The sequence below is a fragment of the Dendrobates tinctorius genome, unplaced genomic scaffold (assembly GCF_039654945.1).
Source record: "Dendrobates tinctorius isolate UK_male_01 unplaced genomic scaffold, ASM3965494v1 ptg000071l, whole genome shotgun sequence".
Taxonomy (NCBI): domain Eukaryota; kingdom Metazoa; phylum Chordata; class Amphibia; order Anura; family Dendrobatidae; genus Dendrobates; species Dendrobates tinctorius.
The window spans coordinates 810,798-831,203 of record NW_027361739.1 but is presented as its reverse complement, the minus strand read 5'-3'; the positions used below and the strand labels follow the sequence as shown (position 1 = coordinate 831,203).

At 41.7% G+C, this 20,406-nt stretch overlaps 1 protein-coding gene across 1 annotated transcript in view; it reads left to right on the top strand.

The window, feature by feature from the left end:
- The window catches only part of KCNH6 (potassium voltage-gated channel subfamily H member 6), a 57,664-nt gene extending 37,258 nt beyond the window's left edge, over positions 1 to 20,406 (top strand). The window contains 7 exon segments of the mRNA XM_073582316.1: positions 2,524 to 2,776; positions 2,921 to 3,114; positions 3,268 to 3,367; positions 10,187 to 10,480; positions 11,521 to 11,701; positions 11,801 to 11,999; positions 12,086 to 20,406. Coding sequence (XP_073438417.1) covers positions 2,524 to 2,776; positions 2,921 to 3,114; positions 3,268 to 3,367; positions 10,187 to 10,480; positions 11,521 to 11,701; positions 11,801 to 11,999; positions 12,086 to 12,355 — 1,491 coding nt within the window. The 3' untranslated portion in view covers positions 12,356 to 20,406.

Sequence of the window (20,406 nt, the reverse complement as noted above, 5' to 3'; positions counted from 1 at the left end):
GAGAAAACAGTGGCAATAATTTGTGGCATACCATTGTGTATACCCTGAATTTACAATCTATATACAGGATAATGGGGTATTATAATTATCTTTATATCATTATCTAGGAAAAGGTCCTACTTGGTTGTGGTGTAATGGTAGAAGACCCACATTACCACGTCATTGGCATTGATAGTGGACGCCAGCATTGGACTTGAGAACCTCCAATATCCGTATATTGATTGATGCAGATGAGAGATGCAGACCAATGATTGAAGCTTACCATCTCAGTAATGTACAGTACTTGGTCCTCATAATTGGTCTATGTATCAAACCAAGTTCAAGAATAAACTGGAATATAAGCTATCTCGCCTTATCTTATTTTTAAGGTCCCTATGTGTTCAGCAAGTAAGGGTTAATATAACATGATGAATTCACATTTGCTCAGACATCAGGTTTAATATCCTGCTGAAACGTTGAGTCCGTCACCAATGCTTACAGGTCTGATCATCATCAGTCAGCAGCTATTAGAAATGAATGACCCATATGATGATGTGATAGTCAACAATATTGTAGTTGGAGAGGTAGTGGATTTTACATGAGCCCTGCAGTCTTATTAACAAATATAGATGTTCCAAAATGCGATTTTCCATTTATCACTATTTTATCCTATTTTATACTATGGGCCCTGGGAGTTGAAAAATACCAAAAATAGTGATACCAACCCTCCTCGAGTCCATCAAAGCCGCTGTCCCAGATCTTTGTTGACAAGTTGCAGCAGAGATGTCACGATAAAACCGCACGTTACCACTACAACCAATCACGGGGCTAAGCAGTCATGTCAATGTAGATGGCACATGTGGTGTCACCGCTGCAGCTTATCACTAAAGACTGGGGGCATAAACGAAGAGGCATCAATGGACTTTCGGAGAGTGAGTATTGCCATTTTTGATATTTTTAACCTATTCAAGTCAGCAGAATTTAAAAATTGTGAAAGGAAAACCACTTTAAAGCCTGGGTCACACTTGCAACTGCAATGCAAGAAACTTGCATCAATACCCAGCACTGCCGCCGGCACTCAGGACCGGAGTGTGCGGCTGCATGTATTTCTATGCAGCTGAACGCTCCGGTCCGAACCGCCGCCGGTAGTGCCGGGTATTGATGCGAGAGAATCGTGCAAGTTTCTGGCATTGCACTCGCAAGTGTGACCCCGGCATTAGGAAAGGAACAGGAAAAGGAAGCATAAATATTGCAGTGGTTGTAGACCATGGCTATTACAACACTTTTTATAGCTCAGGTATGTGCTACGGTATAAGGGGACACTTTTCCCAAGAAATGGATCCCTGTTGAGGGTAAAATGCAGTTGTTTTTTCTTGTTTGTTTTTTTTACAGATCTAATTTGTCACCAAAAGACAAGGGGCCTTCATGTGCTAAGACAGGTCTCACAGACCAATTCATCTCCTACCAGTCATTCCCCAGTTTTAATATATAGACCCAGATGTTTGGTCAAGTTTCAGTTATGCATTTTATTTCTTCAAATCCCTGTACACATCACCCCACTGATCAATATTCCACACCAAGCCCCATGTTCACTTCACATCTTTCCAATACATCTACCTCTTCTCTGTACAAATATATTATATATATATATATATATATATATATATATATATATATATATATATATATAATATCGGGTTTCCTGTGTCCTATCCAATAACCTTATTTTCCTTCCACGCCTTTGCCACCCTTACTTCTCTACATATTATAACTATGGAACTTTTCCTTCTTCTAGTTGACTTCCATTTATCCAGTCATCATCTCTTTGCCTTTTAGTTGACCATAAATCCCACCCAAATCCCCTCTTGATGCATATCATTCCATTAATCTATAGCTAGAAAAGTCCCTTGATCTATAAGCTGATCACAATGTATCCCCCCTGCTGGGACGCATAGTGATCAGCTGTAATCTGTAAGGAAACCTGACATAAAATGTGTAATTTCCCTGCAGTGCCACCACAGGTGAAATTAAGAATTACACAGTGCCCATTCAAATCAATGGTTTGTGTAATGCAGGACAGGACAGGTCCTCCAGAGCAAGAGACGCTCTTTGTAGCCACTCTCCACTCTGTCCAAGAGACGAGGATCCTGAACAGAGGACCCAACTCTATTAACTCGGAATCCCCTAATAGGGTATATGAAAATTATTTTCTAAACTATTCAACCCTTTTATTGTCTTTTCTTTAAATCTGTACGCATCCATTTCACATGCCATCTAGGCATATTACTATAATGCTGCCATTGACCCCTGTTCTGTTGTATATTGTGTATATATGTTCACATCTTTTCAATGAGCAATGGATTTCATTAAATGGTCAATATAAACTGACCAAACCCAAAATTAGTGTCTTCCTTTTTAAAAACTCAATATCCAACCTCTTATTAAAAATCTATATGTAGTTTTTTTTCCTCTATTAACCTTCCACATTTCTCAAGTTTTAATTCTACCTTTTCCTCTCTTTCCGTTTGTATCTGTCCTATACAGGTGCTGAAAGGATTCCCGGAGTGCCTACAGGCGGACATATGTCTGCACCTCAATCGAACACTGCTTCAAAATTGTAAAGCCTTCAGGGGAGCCACCAAAGGATGCTTGAGGGCACTGGCCATGAAGTTCAAGACTACACATGCCCCTCCGGGGGACACCTTGGTCCACTATGGGGATGTGCTCACCACCCTCTACTTCATCTCTCGTGGGTCCATCGAGATTCTCAGGGACGACATTGTGGTGGCTATTTTAGGTAACAATAGACATTTATCTTGTAGAAAACACTTTAATGGCATATTTATTGGCGGCTATAGTGGTTTGTTTGTACATCTAGTAATCTAGCATTCAGCCTCTGATGTATTTTGACAATCCATAGACATTTATATTCTCATTAAAGGAAAAAACGACATCTTTGGAGAGCCGATCAGTCTGTATGCCCGTCCTGGAAAATCAAATGCAGATGTGAGAGCTCTGACATATTGTGACCTTCACAAGATCCAAAGAGAAGACCTTCTAGAGGTGTTGGACATGTATCCAACATTCTCCGACTGCTTCTGGAGCAACCTAGAGATCACTTTCAACCTAAGAGATGTAAGGAGGTTACATGATGGGTTGAATATTGTAGAATGAGATAAAATATTGATAAAATATTGGAAATTGTGTTCTTAATCTGGCTGTGGAAGAATTTTAAATGTCATCATTGAGCTGTCCATAACCTGCTTTTTATTTCTCCAACCACATCAGGCAGACAGTATTCCTCGTTCCCCTGGGAGTGAAGAGTTTAACTGCAGTTACCGTAAGCCACGTAGATGCAAACAAATAGGGCGCCGCCGGAAGAAACATGGTAAATGATTGTAGATCCCTAGCCAATAATTAGTATATAGAGTCATGAGAAAAATTAAGTACATCCTCTTTGAAATCTATGATTTTACATACCACAACATTATTAAAAAAATATCTGGTCTTTAAAAGGTCTTAAATGGACTGTTCAAACCAAGTACAGATGCTTGGTGCATCATATTGGGGCCAAACATTTAGTGACCCTTTTCCACATGCATGGTTTCCAGCTTTCTCCAACCCCTTTCTCTTCTTCAAATGACAGCTCTGGCTTAATAGACCTAGAGAAGGGCAGAGATAGATGGAAAATAAGCAGGTGGGAAGCTGCACTTAAATTTTTGCCACACCATGAAGCACCAAGCGCCTGTACTTGGCTTGAACAGTCATTATGTGCTGACAGTTATTTTAAAGTGATTTTTAAGTAAAAGAGCCACCTTGTGCAGCACTAATGCTGCATTCTGTCAAGGTGGCTCTTTTATTTAGCGTCCCCTCCACCGCCGAAATCGTTTTTAAAATTGGTCAGCCATACCTGAAGTTTGACCGGGGGGCTGGTCTTTCCCCCCCGGACGCAGACTCCTCACATCAATCAGTCATGTCCTGCTTTTGAATTTGGCGCCGCCTCTTCAGCGTTCATTTCTTTTTCTCGTGCCTGCGCTGTAATATTCTTTCTTGGGCATGTGCAGTTAGCACTCCCCGTCCGATGACATCACATGATGTGACACCATGTGACCAGGAGGGGCGGAGCTCAGCAGAGCAGTGGTGCAGCAGGACTTGTGATGATGTCAGTGTCATGTGACCAGGAGGGGCGGTGCTAAGCAGAGCAGTGGTGCAGTAGGACCTGTGATGACGTCAGCACCATGTGACCAGTAGGGGCGGAGCTGAGCAGGGCAGCGGTGCAGCAGGACCTGTGATGACGTCAGCAGCATGTGACCAGTAGGGGCGGAGCTGATCAGGGCAGCGGTGCAGCAGCACCTGTGGTGACGTCAGAATATTACAGCGCAGGTGCGAGAAGAAATGAACGCTGAGGAGGCGGCACCAAATTCAAAAGCAGGACATGACTGATGTATGTGAGGCGTCTGTGTCAGAGGGGGAAAGACCTGCCCCCCGGTCAAAATTCAGGTATTTTTGACCAATTTTAAAAATTATTATTTTGCCGTTGGAAGGGACGCTAAATAAAAGAGCCACCTTGACAGAATGCAGCATTAGTGCTGCACAAGGTGGCTCTTTTACTTAAAAACGCCTGGAGGGGGGGTGACTGGTTCCCTTTAAGTGCACATTCCCATCTGTATGTTTTCTCTCTATTTCACTCCCTTTCTCTTCTTCGATTGACAGCTCTGGCTTTATAGAGTCAGAGAAAGGCGGAAACAGATGGAAAACAAATAGGTGGTATAGCACAGTCAGGTAGGGCAGGGTTAAGTTCTACCTCTGCAGGATTTAATTAGATGCACCTGCCTATCACTAGAATCAGGGTCTGTGTTCACTAAGTGTATTAGTCTGCTGGATGGAGCGAGGTCAAGCATGCTGGAGCTAGTGAGTGTCCAGCCAAAATGTGAGCATAGATGTCTTTCTCTAAATGGAGACTTCATGGGTCAGCTGAGAAAGCTGAGCAGTCAGTTTGTGGCTGCTGCAGAGAACCGTGTGGAAGCTGCAGCCTGTTCTGTCTCAAGTGTTCCCGGAGTTAAAGAGTTCAGTTTGGCGCTATAAGCTGCTGGAGCTCAGGCTTAAGGAGATGCCGATACTATAGGGATCGGGCCTCTTCTCTGTATGAAGTTTGCACTTGGAGAAAGTACTGTAAGCTGTTCATGTGAGTCCACACTGACATATATGTGCCCTGCTGAATGAAATGTTTATTTGCTATGATACTTTTGTGCTCAGAAAATGCTGTTTTTGTTTTTGAGTTTGAGTTTCATGAAAGCAATAAAACTGCACCGGTTTGGACTAAACTGCATTGTCTATTTCAACTCTACCTAATATCTACCTGAGAAAGTGGATCCCTACAGTAGGAAGGTGCACTTAAAAGGAATCTGTCAGGTGATTTTTGTGTACCATAATAGTATCCAGAAATAGGGCTTGGGCAGCCCTTTCAGAATATGTAACTTTTATTGAAGTATGTTGCCCCTTTTTCTTGCTGTAGGAAATGTAAAATTCATAGTCGTACGCTGGCTAGTCAAGTATATGTAAATCCAAAAATAATATTCACCCGCCCATAATCCTACCCACCCCTCTTTGCTGAAGTCAGTGATTGGGAGCAGTCAGACTGCTGTGTTACTTATGCGAGGATAGCATCTCAATCATCGGACTGGCCATCTGCTCTCCTGATCTGAATGTGACGGCTGCATCAAATTACATGCTGACAAGGAACCACAATAAACAATACATATTCTGAAAGGGCTGCCCAAGCCCTATTTCAGGATACTATTCATATGTTACTCAAAAATACCCTGACAGTTTCCCTTGTTTGGCCACATCAAGTGCCTGTATTTGTTTGAACCAGTCATTCTGTGCTTACAGATTCCCTTTAAAATAAGATAAAACAACTAAAAATACAACTAACAATGAACAACACATGACACATTTCACTGTGTCATTATTCTTATCAAAAACTAGGCCAAAATGCAGAAGCCGTGCACCCTTCTTTCCAACTTTGCTTAAGTTCATTGAGGTTTGTGGATATTTGTTCATGCACAGATCTCTTAAGATCCCACCACAGCATTTAGATTAGGCTGAGGTCAAGGATTTACCTCGAAAGAGGGTCCAGAAGGCTGTAGTATCTGATTCTCGTACTCCTGCACTGATTAGAAGTACTTCTCCTTTATATGAAACAGTGCAGGTTTCTACTAGCAGTACAGGCGTTAATCTGTTCAGTTGAGAGCTCCTGGAACTTTACTCCTTTGATGGGTCCAGCTGATCAGTGTTGTCCACTCACCCCTGTAATATTTACTTGCCTCTGGCAAGCAGGGATTGTCAGTGTTAAATACTGCCACGTTCTGGAGTTGGAGGTGTTGGTTGTTCGAGGCGTTTGGAGTTTTGTTCTAAAGACTGTTGCTTGGTGATTTGTCAGTGTGCATATCTTCATCTGCTCCTATTTAGTTTTTCCTCCCTTTTCTTGCTGGTGTTCTACTCCTTTGATTGTCAGTGCATATTTGTATGATTGGTATTCTCATTTATCCCTGTTTGTCTTCCCTTGTTAGTCTGGTTTGCTTATTCATATACACTGCTACTCCCCTCTTCCCTTGGTGGGGGAGGGGACAGATAAGGGCTGATTTAGGAGCTCAGTAAGGCACGTGACCCCGGCATCTTCTCCATCAGAAGTAATCTGGGGAGCAGGGATAGGTAGGGCGCCCCTAGCTTTAGTGATAGGGAAGGAGCAACTGTACTGTGACATTAACACTAGCCCAAACCATTTTTTATCCATTATGGATCCATTGACTGCTCTGGCAGGTCAACGGCAGCAGCTCAACTTGGAGGTGGCAGACTTACACACTGTAGTTTTGAAGCACCCAAACTTGTCTGGTGTAGGGACTGCGGCTCCCCAGCAACCCCTAGTGGAGACCAGGATTGCTTTACCTGACAGGCTCTCTAGGGGGGCGAGACAAGTGTATTGTTTTCAAGGAGGCCTGTAAGCTTTACTTTAATTTACGATCTCACGTCTCAGGAACCGAAGAGCAACAAGTGGCGATTGTAATATCTCTCCTTCAGGGTAACCCCCAAACCTGGGCATTTTCTCTCCTGGCCGACTCTGTCGCATCGGATGGTTGAGGAATGTTCAGGTGCTGGTTCATAGATACGATGACCCTGACTGTGTCTCCTTACGTCAGCTTCAACAGGAAGACTGGACAGTGGAGGAGCTCCGAATATCTGACATGGTCCACAAATACGAAGTGGAATGACCGTGCACTCCATAGTCTGTTCTGTCAATGGCTATCTGTATTGATAAAGAAAGCCTTTACTCTATATGAGACTCTGGTTTCCCTTGAGGCAGACATGTCTCTGGCTATCAGTCTACACCAGAGATATAAAGATGTACTCCAATTTGCTGGTGGCCTGGGGTCAATGGAACCCATGCAGTTGGGTGGGGTGACTCATTCTATTGGTCCAACTGTAGATCGGAAAAAAGGAGTGTTTTTTCTGTAGTGGAAAGGGTCTTTGTGGGTGCTTGTCCTTCTCTACCACACCATAAACAGCTGCCAGAAAACTAACGAGCCTGGATTGCAGAGGAGGTTGACAAACCAGGTTTATGTATTTCCTCCGTGAGTCGGTCACAATTTTTTTTTTTTTAATCGGCTGAGATTCATCTGGGCAAAAATAAGGTGGTTATTTCAGCCTTTTTGGACAGTGGAGCGGGGTTTAATTTGATCGACGCTAGGTTTGTCCAGGCCCTCAAATCACATACACTGCCTAGATCAATTCCCATAATCGCCATTGACTCTGCACCCTTGAGTCAAGGGTATTTTACTCAGGTCGTCCGAGGTATACATCTACAGGTAGTGGCCATCAACTCAGCTTATTGCTTGTTATGTGTTAGAGGGCTTGCCCTCTCCTGTGGTTCTTGGACTACCTTGGCTTACAATGCACAACCCTGTGGTAGATTGGCAGAGTACAAATTTGCAGATTATACACTGCTTGGGCACCCAGCTGGCCAGGGTGGGTACCCAATCTATGCCTGAATACCTGACTTTGGGGATGTGTTTTTCAAACAGGGGTGCCAAGGACTTCTTCCCATCATCCTTATGATTGCGCCGTTAACCTTATTCCTGGGGCTAAGCCGACAAAGAGCAGGTTATATAATATCTCTGGTCCAGAGAAGCAGGCCATGAAGGACTATATTGCTGAAAGACTTGCAAAGGGTCATATCAGAACAACCTCATTTCCCACTGCTGTGGGGTTTTTTTCTTTGCTAATAAAAAGATGGGGGGTTACACCCTAGCCTAGATTTCCACAAATTTAATAGGAACACGGTCCGGGATCCCTATCCTCTCTCTCCCTCTCCCAAAAATGATGGTTTTCTAAACTGGATCTCATGGGGGTGTATCATCTCAATTGTATTGAGGGGCATGAGTAGAAGACAGCCTTCAATACACCTGAGGGACACTATGAAAACTTTGTGATGCCATTTGGGACACTATGAAAACTTTGTGATGCCATTTGGGTTGATTAATGCTCCAGACGTCTTTCAACACTTTGTAAATTGCATCTTTAGTCACCTGGCAGGTATGTTTGTGGTTATCTTTCTGGATGACCTATTCATTTATTTGCCTGCACTCGAGTCACATCAAGTACATGTCAGGCAGGTCTTACAGAAATTCAGAGACAATAAATTATTTGCAAACCAGAGAAATGTATGTTCTCCGATCAGGAGATACCTTTTCTGGGTTATTTCTTATCATCCACCGGTTTTCGCATGGATCTGGCGAAGGTCCTGGTGGTTCTCGATTGGGATCATCCTGAGGATTTAAAGGTTTTTGGCTTTCACTAACTACTACCGGAAGTTCATCAAAAACTTTTCGGTAGTGGCCAAACCTCTGACGGGTATGACCAGGAAAGTGACGGGACGGACTATTCCAAATGGTTCAGTATGGCCAGGGAGGCTTTGGATACCTTGAAAAAGTGCTTTGCATCTGCGCCGATTCTTATACAGCCTGACGTCACTCAGATTTTTATTGTAGAAGTTAAGACATGTCTGAGGTGGGGGTGGGGGCTTTATGGTAGCAGGGTGCATCTCCTGGTAAATGGCATCCACATGCATATTTTCTAAGAAACTGTTGTCCGCTGAAAAAACTATGACATTGGTAAAAGGGAACTCTTGGCAATAAGGTGGGCTTTTGATGAATGGTGTCATTTTCTGGAGGAGGCAGTTAATCTGGTCATGGTAATCACTGATCATAAAAATCTTTAATATTTAGAATCTGCGAAGCATCTGATGCCTAGGCAGGCAAGATTGTCATTGTTCTGAACCAGATTTAACTATTTTTTTGTGACATATAGGCTAGGGAAAAAGAACATTAAGGCGGATGCCTTATCTCATTGTTTTCCTGGGGGTGGAAATGATTGTGAACTGTTTCCTATTCTCCAAAAAGGAGTGTTTATTGCATATACTGCATATGCTCTGATCTTGAGAAAGAGATAGAGGCCCAGGAGGACGCCCCTGCTGCCTGTCCGTTAAGTAAAAGCTTCATGATTCGGTGTTGGCCGGATATCCTGGTAATAAAGCCACTGCAGATCTCCTTACTCTGCATTTTTGGTGGTCTGGGGTACACCAGGATGTGCGGGAGTATGTAGCTGCTTGCAGTGTTTGTGCACTTTCAAAAACCCCTCATCCTCATCCATCTCGGTCTCTCCAACCATTGGCAATTCCCAGTAGATCTTGGACTCATTTAGCGATTGATTTCATCATTGATCTACCTGTGTCTGCAGGTAATACAGTAATTTTGGTGGTGGTGGACAGATTCAGCAAGATGTCTCATTTCATTGCACTAACTGCGTTACTCAATACCAAGATCTTGGATCAAATATTCACCAAAGAGATCCTAAAATAAAAAAACATGGGATTGCTTCCAATATTGTTTCTGATCACTGCTTCTGCATTTTTGTATAGTTCTTGATAAATAAATATTGATGCTGTGTAAGTTATCATGTGTTATTCATCTGATGTTGTATTTATCTCATTTTAAGACCTTTTAAAGATGAGATTTTTTTTATTATGTCTTGAAAAGTAAAACTATAGAATTCAAAGAGGATGTACTTAGTTTTTCTCATGACTGTACTTGTGAATGTCTTATATAGAATTTGTACTTTATTTGCTAAGAAAATTTTAATTTTCTCACAGTGGATGGCATAGAAGATGTAAATTCAGATGCCGAACAATATCACACATACTCTGAATTGACCAATCTCCAGCGGCCGCTGAGTAGAGAGCAGTGGGATGAAATGGCGAGCAGCACAACTCCGTGCTCCCAGACCAGTGATGATGAAACCAAACCACTAAACTCAGGATGTATGGACAGGTTACCACCTGCAGACAAGCAAGAGTTCATCCCAGCTGTAGTGAATTTGGTGACAGCCAACATAAGCAGCCGTGAAGGAGGCAGGAAGGTGTTTGAGACAGTGGAGACTTATTCAGGTAACTAATATTTGAGACAACTACATCTACTACATCTCTTCCAACTCTCCCATATACAGGACTGCTAGCTTTGCCAAGTGCTCCTGTGTTCCCTGTGATAGACATCTCTGATGGCGGCCTACCCTATAGAAAACAAAGATTGGTAGTTCAAAATCGGACATGTCTGATCCTTAAGTATCAAGAAAAAGAAAAAAGGTTATAGCAGATTCTGATAAAAATCCAAAATTTATTGAAATATTAAAAAATCTTAGCAAGATTCAGTTCACACAAACACGTGCGGCAACGCATTTCAAACATTCAAAGGTATTCTTTCTCAAAGCTCTTTCTGATGCTTAACTATCCTGTCAATCATCTGTCGGGATAAGTCAAAGACTACCATAAAAATTAGACTATTGGCCAAACCAGTCAATATCGGCAGCTTTGGTGTAGTGTGTATTGGGGTCTTTATTGTGTTAGCAGTGTTTGTTAAAGAGAGGGTTTCCTGGCATTTTTTGATGATGGTACTCTATTATTATTATGCATTTATATAGCGCCATTTATTCCATGGCGCTTTACATGTGAAAAGGGGAAATATAGACCAGTATAATAAACATGTGTAAGACAAGGGACACGCAAGTACATAAGGAGAGAGGACCCTGCCCGCGAGGGCTCACAGTCTACAGGGATGGGTGAGGATACAGTAGGAGAAGGTAGAGCTGGTCGTGCGGTGGTTCAGTAGACCGAGGATCATTGCAGGCTGTAGGCTTGTCGGAACAGGTGGGTCTTCAGGTCCTTTTTGAAGGAATACTAAAGGAATATTCTAAAGGAATACTTTGTAAAAACGGAGGTATACCGACATATACTAGCCAATAGTCAAGAGAGTCCATTTGGCCTCTGTTGGATGATGTGGGGCTTAGGTATAGTTTACATGTATGCCAGAAGCTTTTGCATGTGAACACAGCAAATGCTTTGTAAGAGCAACTGAAGTGTCACGTAAGGTTATCGCTCTTTTATTTCTTACCATATTCATTTATCTGAATGTCTTCATATTCTCCTACCAGCTTCTCCAATTGAGGTTCCCAACTTGTTCAGCTTCTGGGGAGACAGACGACCAACTGCTTGTCCAGATGCCCGACAACACATTTCCATGGTACATAATTCTCTGGATCCCCCACTCAGTCCTGATGACCGACCAGGAGAGGTGGAGTCACGCCTGGAGCTCCTCCAGGCTCAGCTAGACAGGTAAGGGCTATCCACTAGAATGCACATTATGTTTCCTTTACTCCTTATGTTATTTTTAATTCTGTGATACTTTTTGAAATTGTACTTGTTTTCTTCTAGATTGGAGTCTAGGATGTCTGCAGATATCAATATAATCCTGCAGTTACTGCAGAGACAACTCTCTCAGATCCCTCCTGCATACAGTCCCATCTCTCCCAGCTCCCAAACTCTAGGACTCTATCACTCAGCATCCAAGAGCCTGGAACCAATACAGAGCAGCCCCTCATTTCCAACAGACTCCCCCATCTCTCATCTTCAGGTTAGAGAACATCTGGGTTCATGCAGCACGGACAGGTATCAATACGATTTATATATTAACACTTTTCTTTTCCCCTTTCTTCTCAGAGTCCAGGGCTGACTGACTACAATGATTTAGAACCACTTAACCTTGAGCCCAATGTTCTCCATCTCAACCCTAGTCCTCAAGAACCTGTTGGTGTAATACCAAGACCTGGATATCCTCAAACCCACCTTATCCCACCTTCAGAAACCCCTTCCCAAGCAATCTTGGGGAGCTTACGCTTTCCATCTCTCCCTGACCATCTGGAGTGCCCTTCTCCACCGGACCTGGAATTTCAAAGACACTTTTCAGACCCAATTCTCCCAGGAAGTTAGGGCCAAGGAGAATGATGCAGAAGAAGAAGATTATTTGTCTTTATTGCACGGTTAAGGAGGGGAGAAAGATGTTTTTAGACTGAGCTCCCCCTCCTTTTTATGCATAGATTAGATTTATTGTGGGCCATTTCTACTGGGAGAAGTAAGAATGAAATACACTTCCAAGAAGTCAGGTGGTGAAAACACGCCACCACTTTTACTACGAAATAGGTTTCTATTTCTTTACATCTCATAATTATTAATACTATTTGCTAGTAAGAATTTTATCTACAGGCAAAGACTACGCTACAGAGAGTGACACCTGCAGGGTCTCTCAGCTCAGCAAACCTGCGTGATGTCTACAGATGAGAGCGTTGACACAGTAATGATGGAAAAGACACAAAGCTGAGGAAATCATTAGATCTTCCATCCTGGATCATGCGCAGTTCATGCAATCTTATAATGACCATGATTTGCGTCGCAGGTGAATTTTAGGAAGGCGATTACAACGGTCAGCATGACGATGAGAGAGTAATACTAGTAATGCAATGAAGCAATGTATTCCTATAATAGCTTCACAGACGTACATATTTAATATCGTTGTATAGAGCAAAAGTTCTGACTTAGCATCATAATATATTGATCCCTGTCCTGGAATATATTACTGCACATCATTCATTCAAGACATAATATGTACACTGCAAAATGTGGTAGAACCTCGGCTGGACAGTTCAGTTATCCTTCATGGTTCTCTCATCCTGTTTTTGTAATCTTGTCATTCATATGTCCGAATTCTGTGACTCAATTTTGCACATAATAATTATATATTTGAAAAAAAAAAAGCCATACAATTAGTACACAATGCTGTTATAAGGCTGTTCAGTTCCCATCCTCTTAGTGGAAGTAGAGAAGAAAATACAAAATATCTTATAAAACGTTCTGTCAAGAATATAAAGAATGTCACGGGTCAAGTCTTCCATCTCTGACTTTGAGCTTCTCATGATTGCCACCCCATAGTTGGGGAGATGCAGGGTCTCATGAATACAGGGGGTGTTCTTTGGGGTAAAATACTGATTAATACTTTATAGTGTGTGGGTAATATTGTCTGCACTGACCAGATTTCTCTAAAATTCCTATGTAGAACTTAGTGAGTTGTATTTCTAGCAAACACGCAACTATTCAGAATATAGTATTTTGTGATTTCTTACCACAAGGTTCACAGCTGATGATACTTCAGGTTTTTCCCAAGGCGTAAAGTGTTTGGCGAAAACAAGTTCTCAATTATCCACAGGATAGGGGATAACATATTGATCAGTGGTGGTCTGACCGCTGAATTATTATTATTATAGCGCCATTCCATTCTATGTGAGGAGGGGTATACATAGTAAAAAAACAAGTATAGTAATCTTACACAATACAAGTCACGACTGGTACAGGAGGAGAGAGGACCCTGCCTGCGAGGGTTCACAGTCTACAAGGGATGGGTGAGGATACAATCCTACATCGCTTGGCAGAACAGGAAACTTTTATCCATGACAGAGCGGAAGTGCAGATATTTAGCTGCATTAATTCCCTATGGGGTAGACTAGCTTCATGAGAGACTAGTCAGAAAAGCAGGTCACGGGTGGCTTCCCCCCACCTGCTCCCTTGAGTAACGAGTCTCTCTCGTTATGCGTATATAGGAATCTAAGGGATAAGGTTTCTCCTTGTAGAGAGTAACAAGCCAGGTCTGGCATGCCAGTCTTAGCCTCTCACCTAGCCAAATCAGATCTCAAACTTTCCGCTGACGAGGGGCAACACTCCGAAACAACATTTCTGCAAACTGGGATTCTGGTTTGGCTTTTATTCTATGGTTCGTTAAAGGGTCGATATTGACTTGTAGGATCGCTATTTCCAATATGTGGCGCCAGAGTTGTGGTATGTGCACATGTTGCGGATTTGCTGCGGATCCGCTGCAGAATTCCTGGTGATTTACAGTACAATGTTAATCTATGGGAAATAAAAACCGCTGTGCACATGCTGCGGAAAAATCTGCACGGAAACGCAGAGATTTATTTTCCACAGCATGTCATTTCTTTGTGTGGAACATTTTTACACCCATTCCATTATAGGAATCCGCAGGTGTAAAAAAGCAAGCCAAATTCAAAGGAAAAACGCGAGGATTTTGACCTGTGGATTTTGCCAAAATTAGCAGATTCCGCACAGCAATCTGCCATGTGTGCACATACTCTTAGAGTCCTTTTCCTCTCTGAAGAGGCAATTTGCATGTATAGTGAGAAACCCGTCAGCCATTGGTATTGGGGAAGGTGAGGAGCCACCGGGTAAATGTCATACATGCTGCCAGTGGTTCCCTTTAATATCTTTGGACACCTTAGAATGCATTTTTCTAATTAAATGCATATATTTTTAGTTAAAAATTTTGCATTATGTTGTCATTACAATTTTGGACCATTTTGTCTACAACAGCCTCTGTTCCACAGGACATAGCAGTCTACAGAATGAGTTTGTGGTGAATCCATCAGTGAGCTCAGTCTGACAGCACAATTTGTGACATTTTTTTTCTCTTCTCCTAAATTATCTTCGAAGCTGATTTATGAACCAAACAAAATTCAAATTTGATTATATATTTGCTTCGAAGTTCATAAATGGTAAAAAAAAACATGCTTTTTAGCCAACAAGGAAAAAAATGCCCTCAAAGGTGGCAATATCCTTTAACAGAATATTCTGGCTGCCTGCAGCCTCCAAAGGAACCTTGTATGCAGAAAGCTCCCCCTAGTGGTCACTGTGGCGGAATTTCTAGTATTGATGACTTATCCTTAGGATAGGTCTTCAATCTAGATTAGTGGGGGTCTGACACCCTTCATTCCCGCTGTTTAGCTACTTTTAGCTCCGGCCGCAGCAAGGTGTGTACAACGCTCAGAGCTGGAACTGGACATCAGCTCTTCTTGTACAACCACCGCCAGAATTGAACATGGCTGATTGGTGGGGGTGCCTGTGTCGGGCTCCCACTGATCTGGCATTGTTGATCTAACATAAGGATAGGTCATCAGTTTTAGACTGCTGGACTTCTCCTTTATGTTGTTAAATCTGTCTACAGCTTTCACTGCTAAACTGCTGACAGTATTAGACAGGAGAGCTGGAAGGCTATATAAACATACCTTTGTGTATAAATCCCTCTCTTGCCGCAATTGCAAGCGCGCTGAAGGTGATCCAGTTGGGGTTTTTGCTCTCTGCACAGAACGCTCCCAAACCCCCTCTCTTCTGCTTTGAGTGACAGCTATAACGGTCTCCTGCTTGGGCAATGGCGCCGTCACTAAAGACATACTTGCCAGCATCATCACAACTCTTATTCCAATTATAGGGCTAGCCCCTCTTTACCCTCCCCCCTTAGATGTGTGACTGTATGATGATCACCTTCTCAGTGGTGCTAAGAATCTACACACAGATACGCTTAAAGTGAATCTGTTAGCTGGTTCCCCCCCCCAAAAAAAAATGCTATTTATATGTGCATATAGCTCTTTCAAAGACAAGTCCATACGTATGTTTAACTGACTAGCCCGTTCCTCCGTTCCTGAGAAATCAGAGCTTGAATTGATATGCAAATGAGACGACAGAAGTGCTATGGTAGATCTGAAGCCTATGTCACTCCAGCTCTATTTCTCTCCCAGTGCCACCTCCTTCAGATCTACCATAGTCCTTCAGCCTCCTTTGAATATCAGTTCAAATACTCTCCTCTCAGTAATGGAAGAATGGACTGACCATGTAAAGATATTGCTGGACTTGTGTTTTGAAAGCTCTACATACACCTATAAATAGTTTGGGGTGTGAAATCCTTTAGCTTAAGGTAACACGACCACATATTCTCTCATCCCAGAAAATAGGTCCATTGTACTCTGATCAGAGTTTCACCAGAGTTTTATCAAAGTTGTGATCCAATTTTATCGGATGAGGAGAAGATCAGGAAAATATTTCTCTATGTTCTCTGTTCTGGTCGTGAAAATTGAACCGCGCTCGGATGCCATCAAAGCGTGGTCTGATTTTTTCCACAAATTCATTGACTTGCACAAGCCCTTCAAGAGGGTCGGTCACCAGATTTCACAATTTCAGACAGCATATCTTCTTAAACAGAGATCTTAGAAGTGATGTGATGGTGTATTCACTTAGGAAATTCATGTCAGAATGCCTGAATAATCCTCTCATTTTGCTGTACATATTATGAGTCTGGACACATTATAACTTTCACAAGGCAATGTATTGCCAGTCTGACACAGCGTTTTAAAGTAAGTACACCGGCCTCATCAAGTTTAAATGAAACGTAATAATTTATGAAGTTTGTATTGTAAAATCTGGTAATCATTTCCATACATACAGATTTCCAGGACTTCTGTCTAACACTAACCCAACATCAATATGACCGCTTCAGAACGTGGCATCTAGAGTCCCTGTTTAGAATAAAACAAAATATCTGTTGTTCTCCAAAATCTAGAACCCAACAGAAGACGAAGGGCGCAGGCTATGTGCCCATGTTAGCGTTTTTAAACGCTCAGTAAACTGATCCCCTTCCCAGAAAACGCGCGTCTTTTTTCCGCGCGATTCTTGTGCGTTTTGTGGGAAAAAGCCGCGTGTTTTTGCCGCGTTTTTTGACACGCGTATTCTGGGAACATTGGGGAAGGCTAAAAACGCGGAGCAATGTGGAAATTAATGAGCATGCTGCGTTTTTAGCCGCTAAGCGATTCCTGAGCGGTTAAAAACGCATGCATTGGCACAAAAAGCCAAAAAAGCATGCACATTAATTTGAAGCATCTTTTAAGCGTTTCTGCCGCGTCTGAGCCGGCGGAAACGCTTAAAAAAAGCAACGTGGGCACACAGCCTAAAGGGAGCAGTCAGGGAGGTCTCAGCTCCTGTATACTGTGTATATATATTGTGTCACCGGAGAGAGCACAGCGAAACACAAGAAAAAAGAAAACTAATGCTTGTGGTTTTATTATAGTTTAGTTTGAACAGTTTAGCATTTATTTTTTTCTGCCCGATCTTCAGTGTGCTCTGGCATTAATTGTAACATCAAAGATATTTCTACATGAGGAATTTTCAGGCAAGCATTTGCAGCCTTTTCCAGCAGCAACGTTGTGCATAAGGTTTTACCATCTATGTGCTGCAAAAAAAAAAAAATCTGCAGCATGAATTGACCTGCGGTGTGAATTTCACATTTGCAATATGTCAATTTGCATGGCGTGGATTTTCTCTTCAGATTTCTTTGTATGCAAAAAGTTGAAATCTATGGCAATTCCAGTGGCTTCTTTTGTGAACCCTAATGTCAAATCTTTAAAAAAAAAGGCCCCTCACTTTTAGTCTTCTCGTATGAGCATTTGTGGTACATTTTTTTTCCAGATAGGTTTTTCTGTACTATAAAAACTGATTAAAAGCGCTGCTTAAAATCTACAGCAAAAACACAGGGGGGAAACACAGCAAAAAATGCAACAAAAACGCAATAATCAGAGAAGATTATTGCTGCAGAAAACATGCTGAAAAAATGCATTATTTGGATGTACAAATGTAGAGTAAATTGATACAACATTGGAGTTAAAAGCAGTCAAAGCGAATCCTAATTTCCAATCTGTTTAATTCTTGGTGACTTTATACATAAGGCCGCGTTCAAAAGTTCAGTATTTGGTCAGTATTTTACCTCAGTATGTATAAGCCAAAACCAGGAGTGGAACAATCAGAGAAGTATAATAGAAACATGTGACCACTTCTGTATTTATCACCCACTCCTGGTTTTGGCTTACAAATACTGAGGTAAAATACTGACCAAATACTGAGGTAAAATACTGACTGAATACTGAGGTAAAATACTGACCAAATACTGAGGTAAAGGACTGACTGAATACTGAGGTAAAATACTGACCACATGCTGAGGTAAAAGACTGACTGAATACTGAGGTAAAATACCATCCTAATACTGACAGTGTGAACGTGGCCTAAGTGTAGATAAGGGAAGAGCCTTTGCTATGCAGAATGTGCGAGGATGTGGTATAAGTGACCTGCGGTGAATCAGACATGATACCATAACTTTATAATAATGCTGACCTGTCTTAAAGTGGTCATAGACATCACATAGTCATTAGCTATCAAATGTGCATGTTTTTAAGTGAACGTCTCATCAAAAAATGACCTGCTGTTTAAATCTGTTTTTTTATGTTACAAGTATTTTTTTTTAAGTTTTTGTTTTTATTAATTTTAAGAGTATAATCTGTATTAAATAAAAATAGAAATTGTGCAATTTCCACACTGACCACTAGGGCTATTCTACACTCACTTCCTTTTTTTTTTTTAGGAGGCTGACATGTACATTAGCAGCAATAGACTGACTCAGACCCTATCTTTTGTATTGAAGCATCTAATGACTGTGTGCAAAGGTCATTGCAAATGGAGGGGAGATCTATATGACTTATTGTAATTAGTATATCCTTTCGATAACAGAAAAAAGTGAATCGAGTTTCGGAACTCCAATAAAAAGGTTCAAATTTATTCCAATAATTGAAAAGATAGAACCGCAGCATGATAGTCACAGCCCCTACTGGGGAAGATGGTAGGCAGATGCGTTTCAGACCTTCCAGTCTTTAATCATTGCTAATTTTTGGTTATCGATTAGTCTTCCTGTGGCCTTGCTGGATCTTTCGTGCAGCGAACTCCTGAATGGGTGACATAATCCCTTTTCTAGTTGAATCTTTGGTACAAGCTGTGTTCAGTAATCATGCCTGTGATAATGAGGCTGCTGAAAAACCTTTGATAAAAAAAAGATAGTATGAATCTAAAAGAGCCCAGTGACCAGTGTGAAAACTGCAAGATTTATATTTTTTTAATACAGATTGTAATATAAAAAAAAAATGAGTTAAACAATAGGTCATTTTCTGCGGAAATCAGAAAACTGACTGGCCAGCCTCATAGAGTTTATCAATGTAACATCTATCGTCGGCTTTGGTTTGGTTTATTCTTATTACTGCTGCTAATATTTGGCCTGGAGGACAATGTTTCATTATGGCTTAATACTGCCCTATTACTTTCATGGGGAGATATTCATCCTGTTTTTAAACCTCCATTACAACGGACAATTGAAGCTTCCCTTTTATAAGTGGGATGATGGAAGAATGGGTTAACAGAGACATGATGGGTTTTGGAAGAACCTGATATTTCCCCATACGTGACAAGATTCCCAACACAGTCCTCTCATAAAAAGCCATACTCCATGTGGTCAACATCGGGCAATGGTCGCAGTCATGTTGGGGGCTCTATTATTTTTTTTCTGCTCCCAGGATAAAGCGAAAATAACAACCAAGGTGTGAACTCAGCCCAACTTAATGAGTCAGATATAGAATGGTAGAGTTGGAAGGGACCTCCAGGGTCAACGTGTCCAACCCCCTGCTCAATGCAGGATTCGCTAAACCATCTCAGACATTTATACATAGTTCTCAAATGGGCGAGAATCAGATTCCCTTATTATTGTTTTTTCCATTGTTACCCAAATGATACCTTAGTTATGTTAGGCTACAGTACTCACCATCCTTAGGCTGGCCATATATTCTACAGCCATCTCTTCCATCCCCCTCATACACGAGGACGGAGGGGAGTCAGACGCTGCAGACACCCAAGCCGGTAGCTTATGGTCCAGTAGGACAATAAGATCACACATGTAGAAGTTCATCTGTTTTCTTTCTTCCTTCAAAATCAGCTGTTAGATGGTTTCCCCGTCCCACCAAAAGCAAAGGGTTTTGTAACAATGATCTAAAGGCCAGTATTTTTTCTGATTCCTATAATGTACTTTACCACCCTTTATTACCCAGATTTGTCCTTCACCACCCTCTATTACACTTCAATAGCTCAGAGGAGTTTATAAGGATTCTGGTCAATGGCTGTAAACCCCCTGCTGAGAACAAGGTTGGAATAAATTACGGTGGCACCTCTGGGTTTCACATACCAAATACCCAGACAATAGAGAAAAATGTGAATGTTTTTATTCTTAAGTTTTAGAAATTACTATAAAAAAAAACTTTAATAAATTTTTGCCAACTATT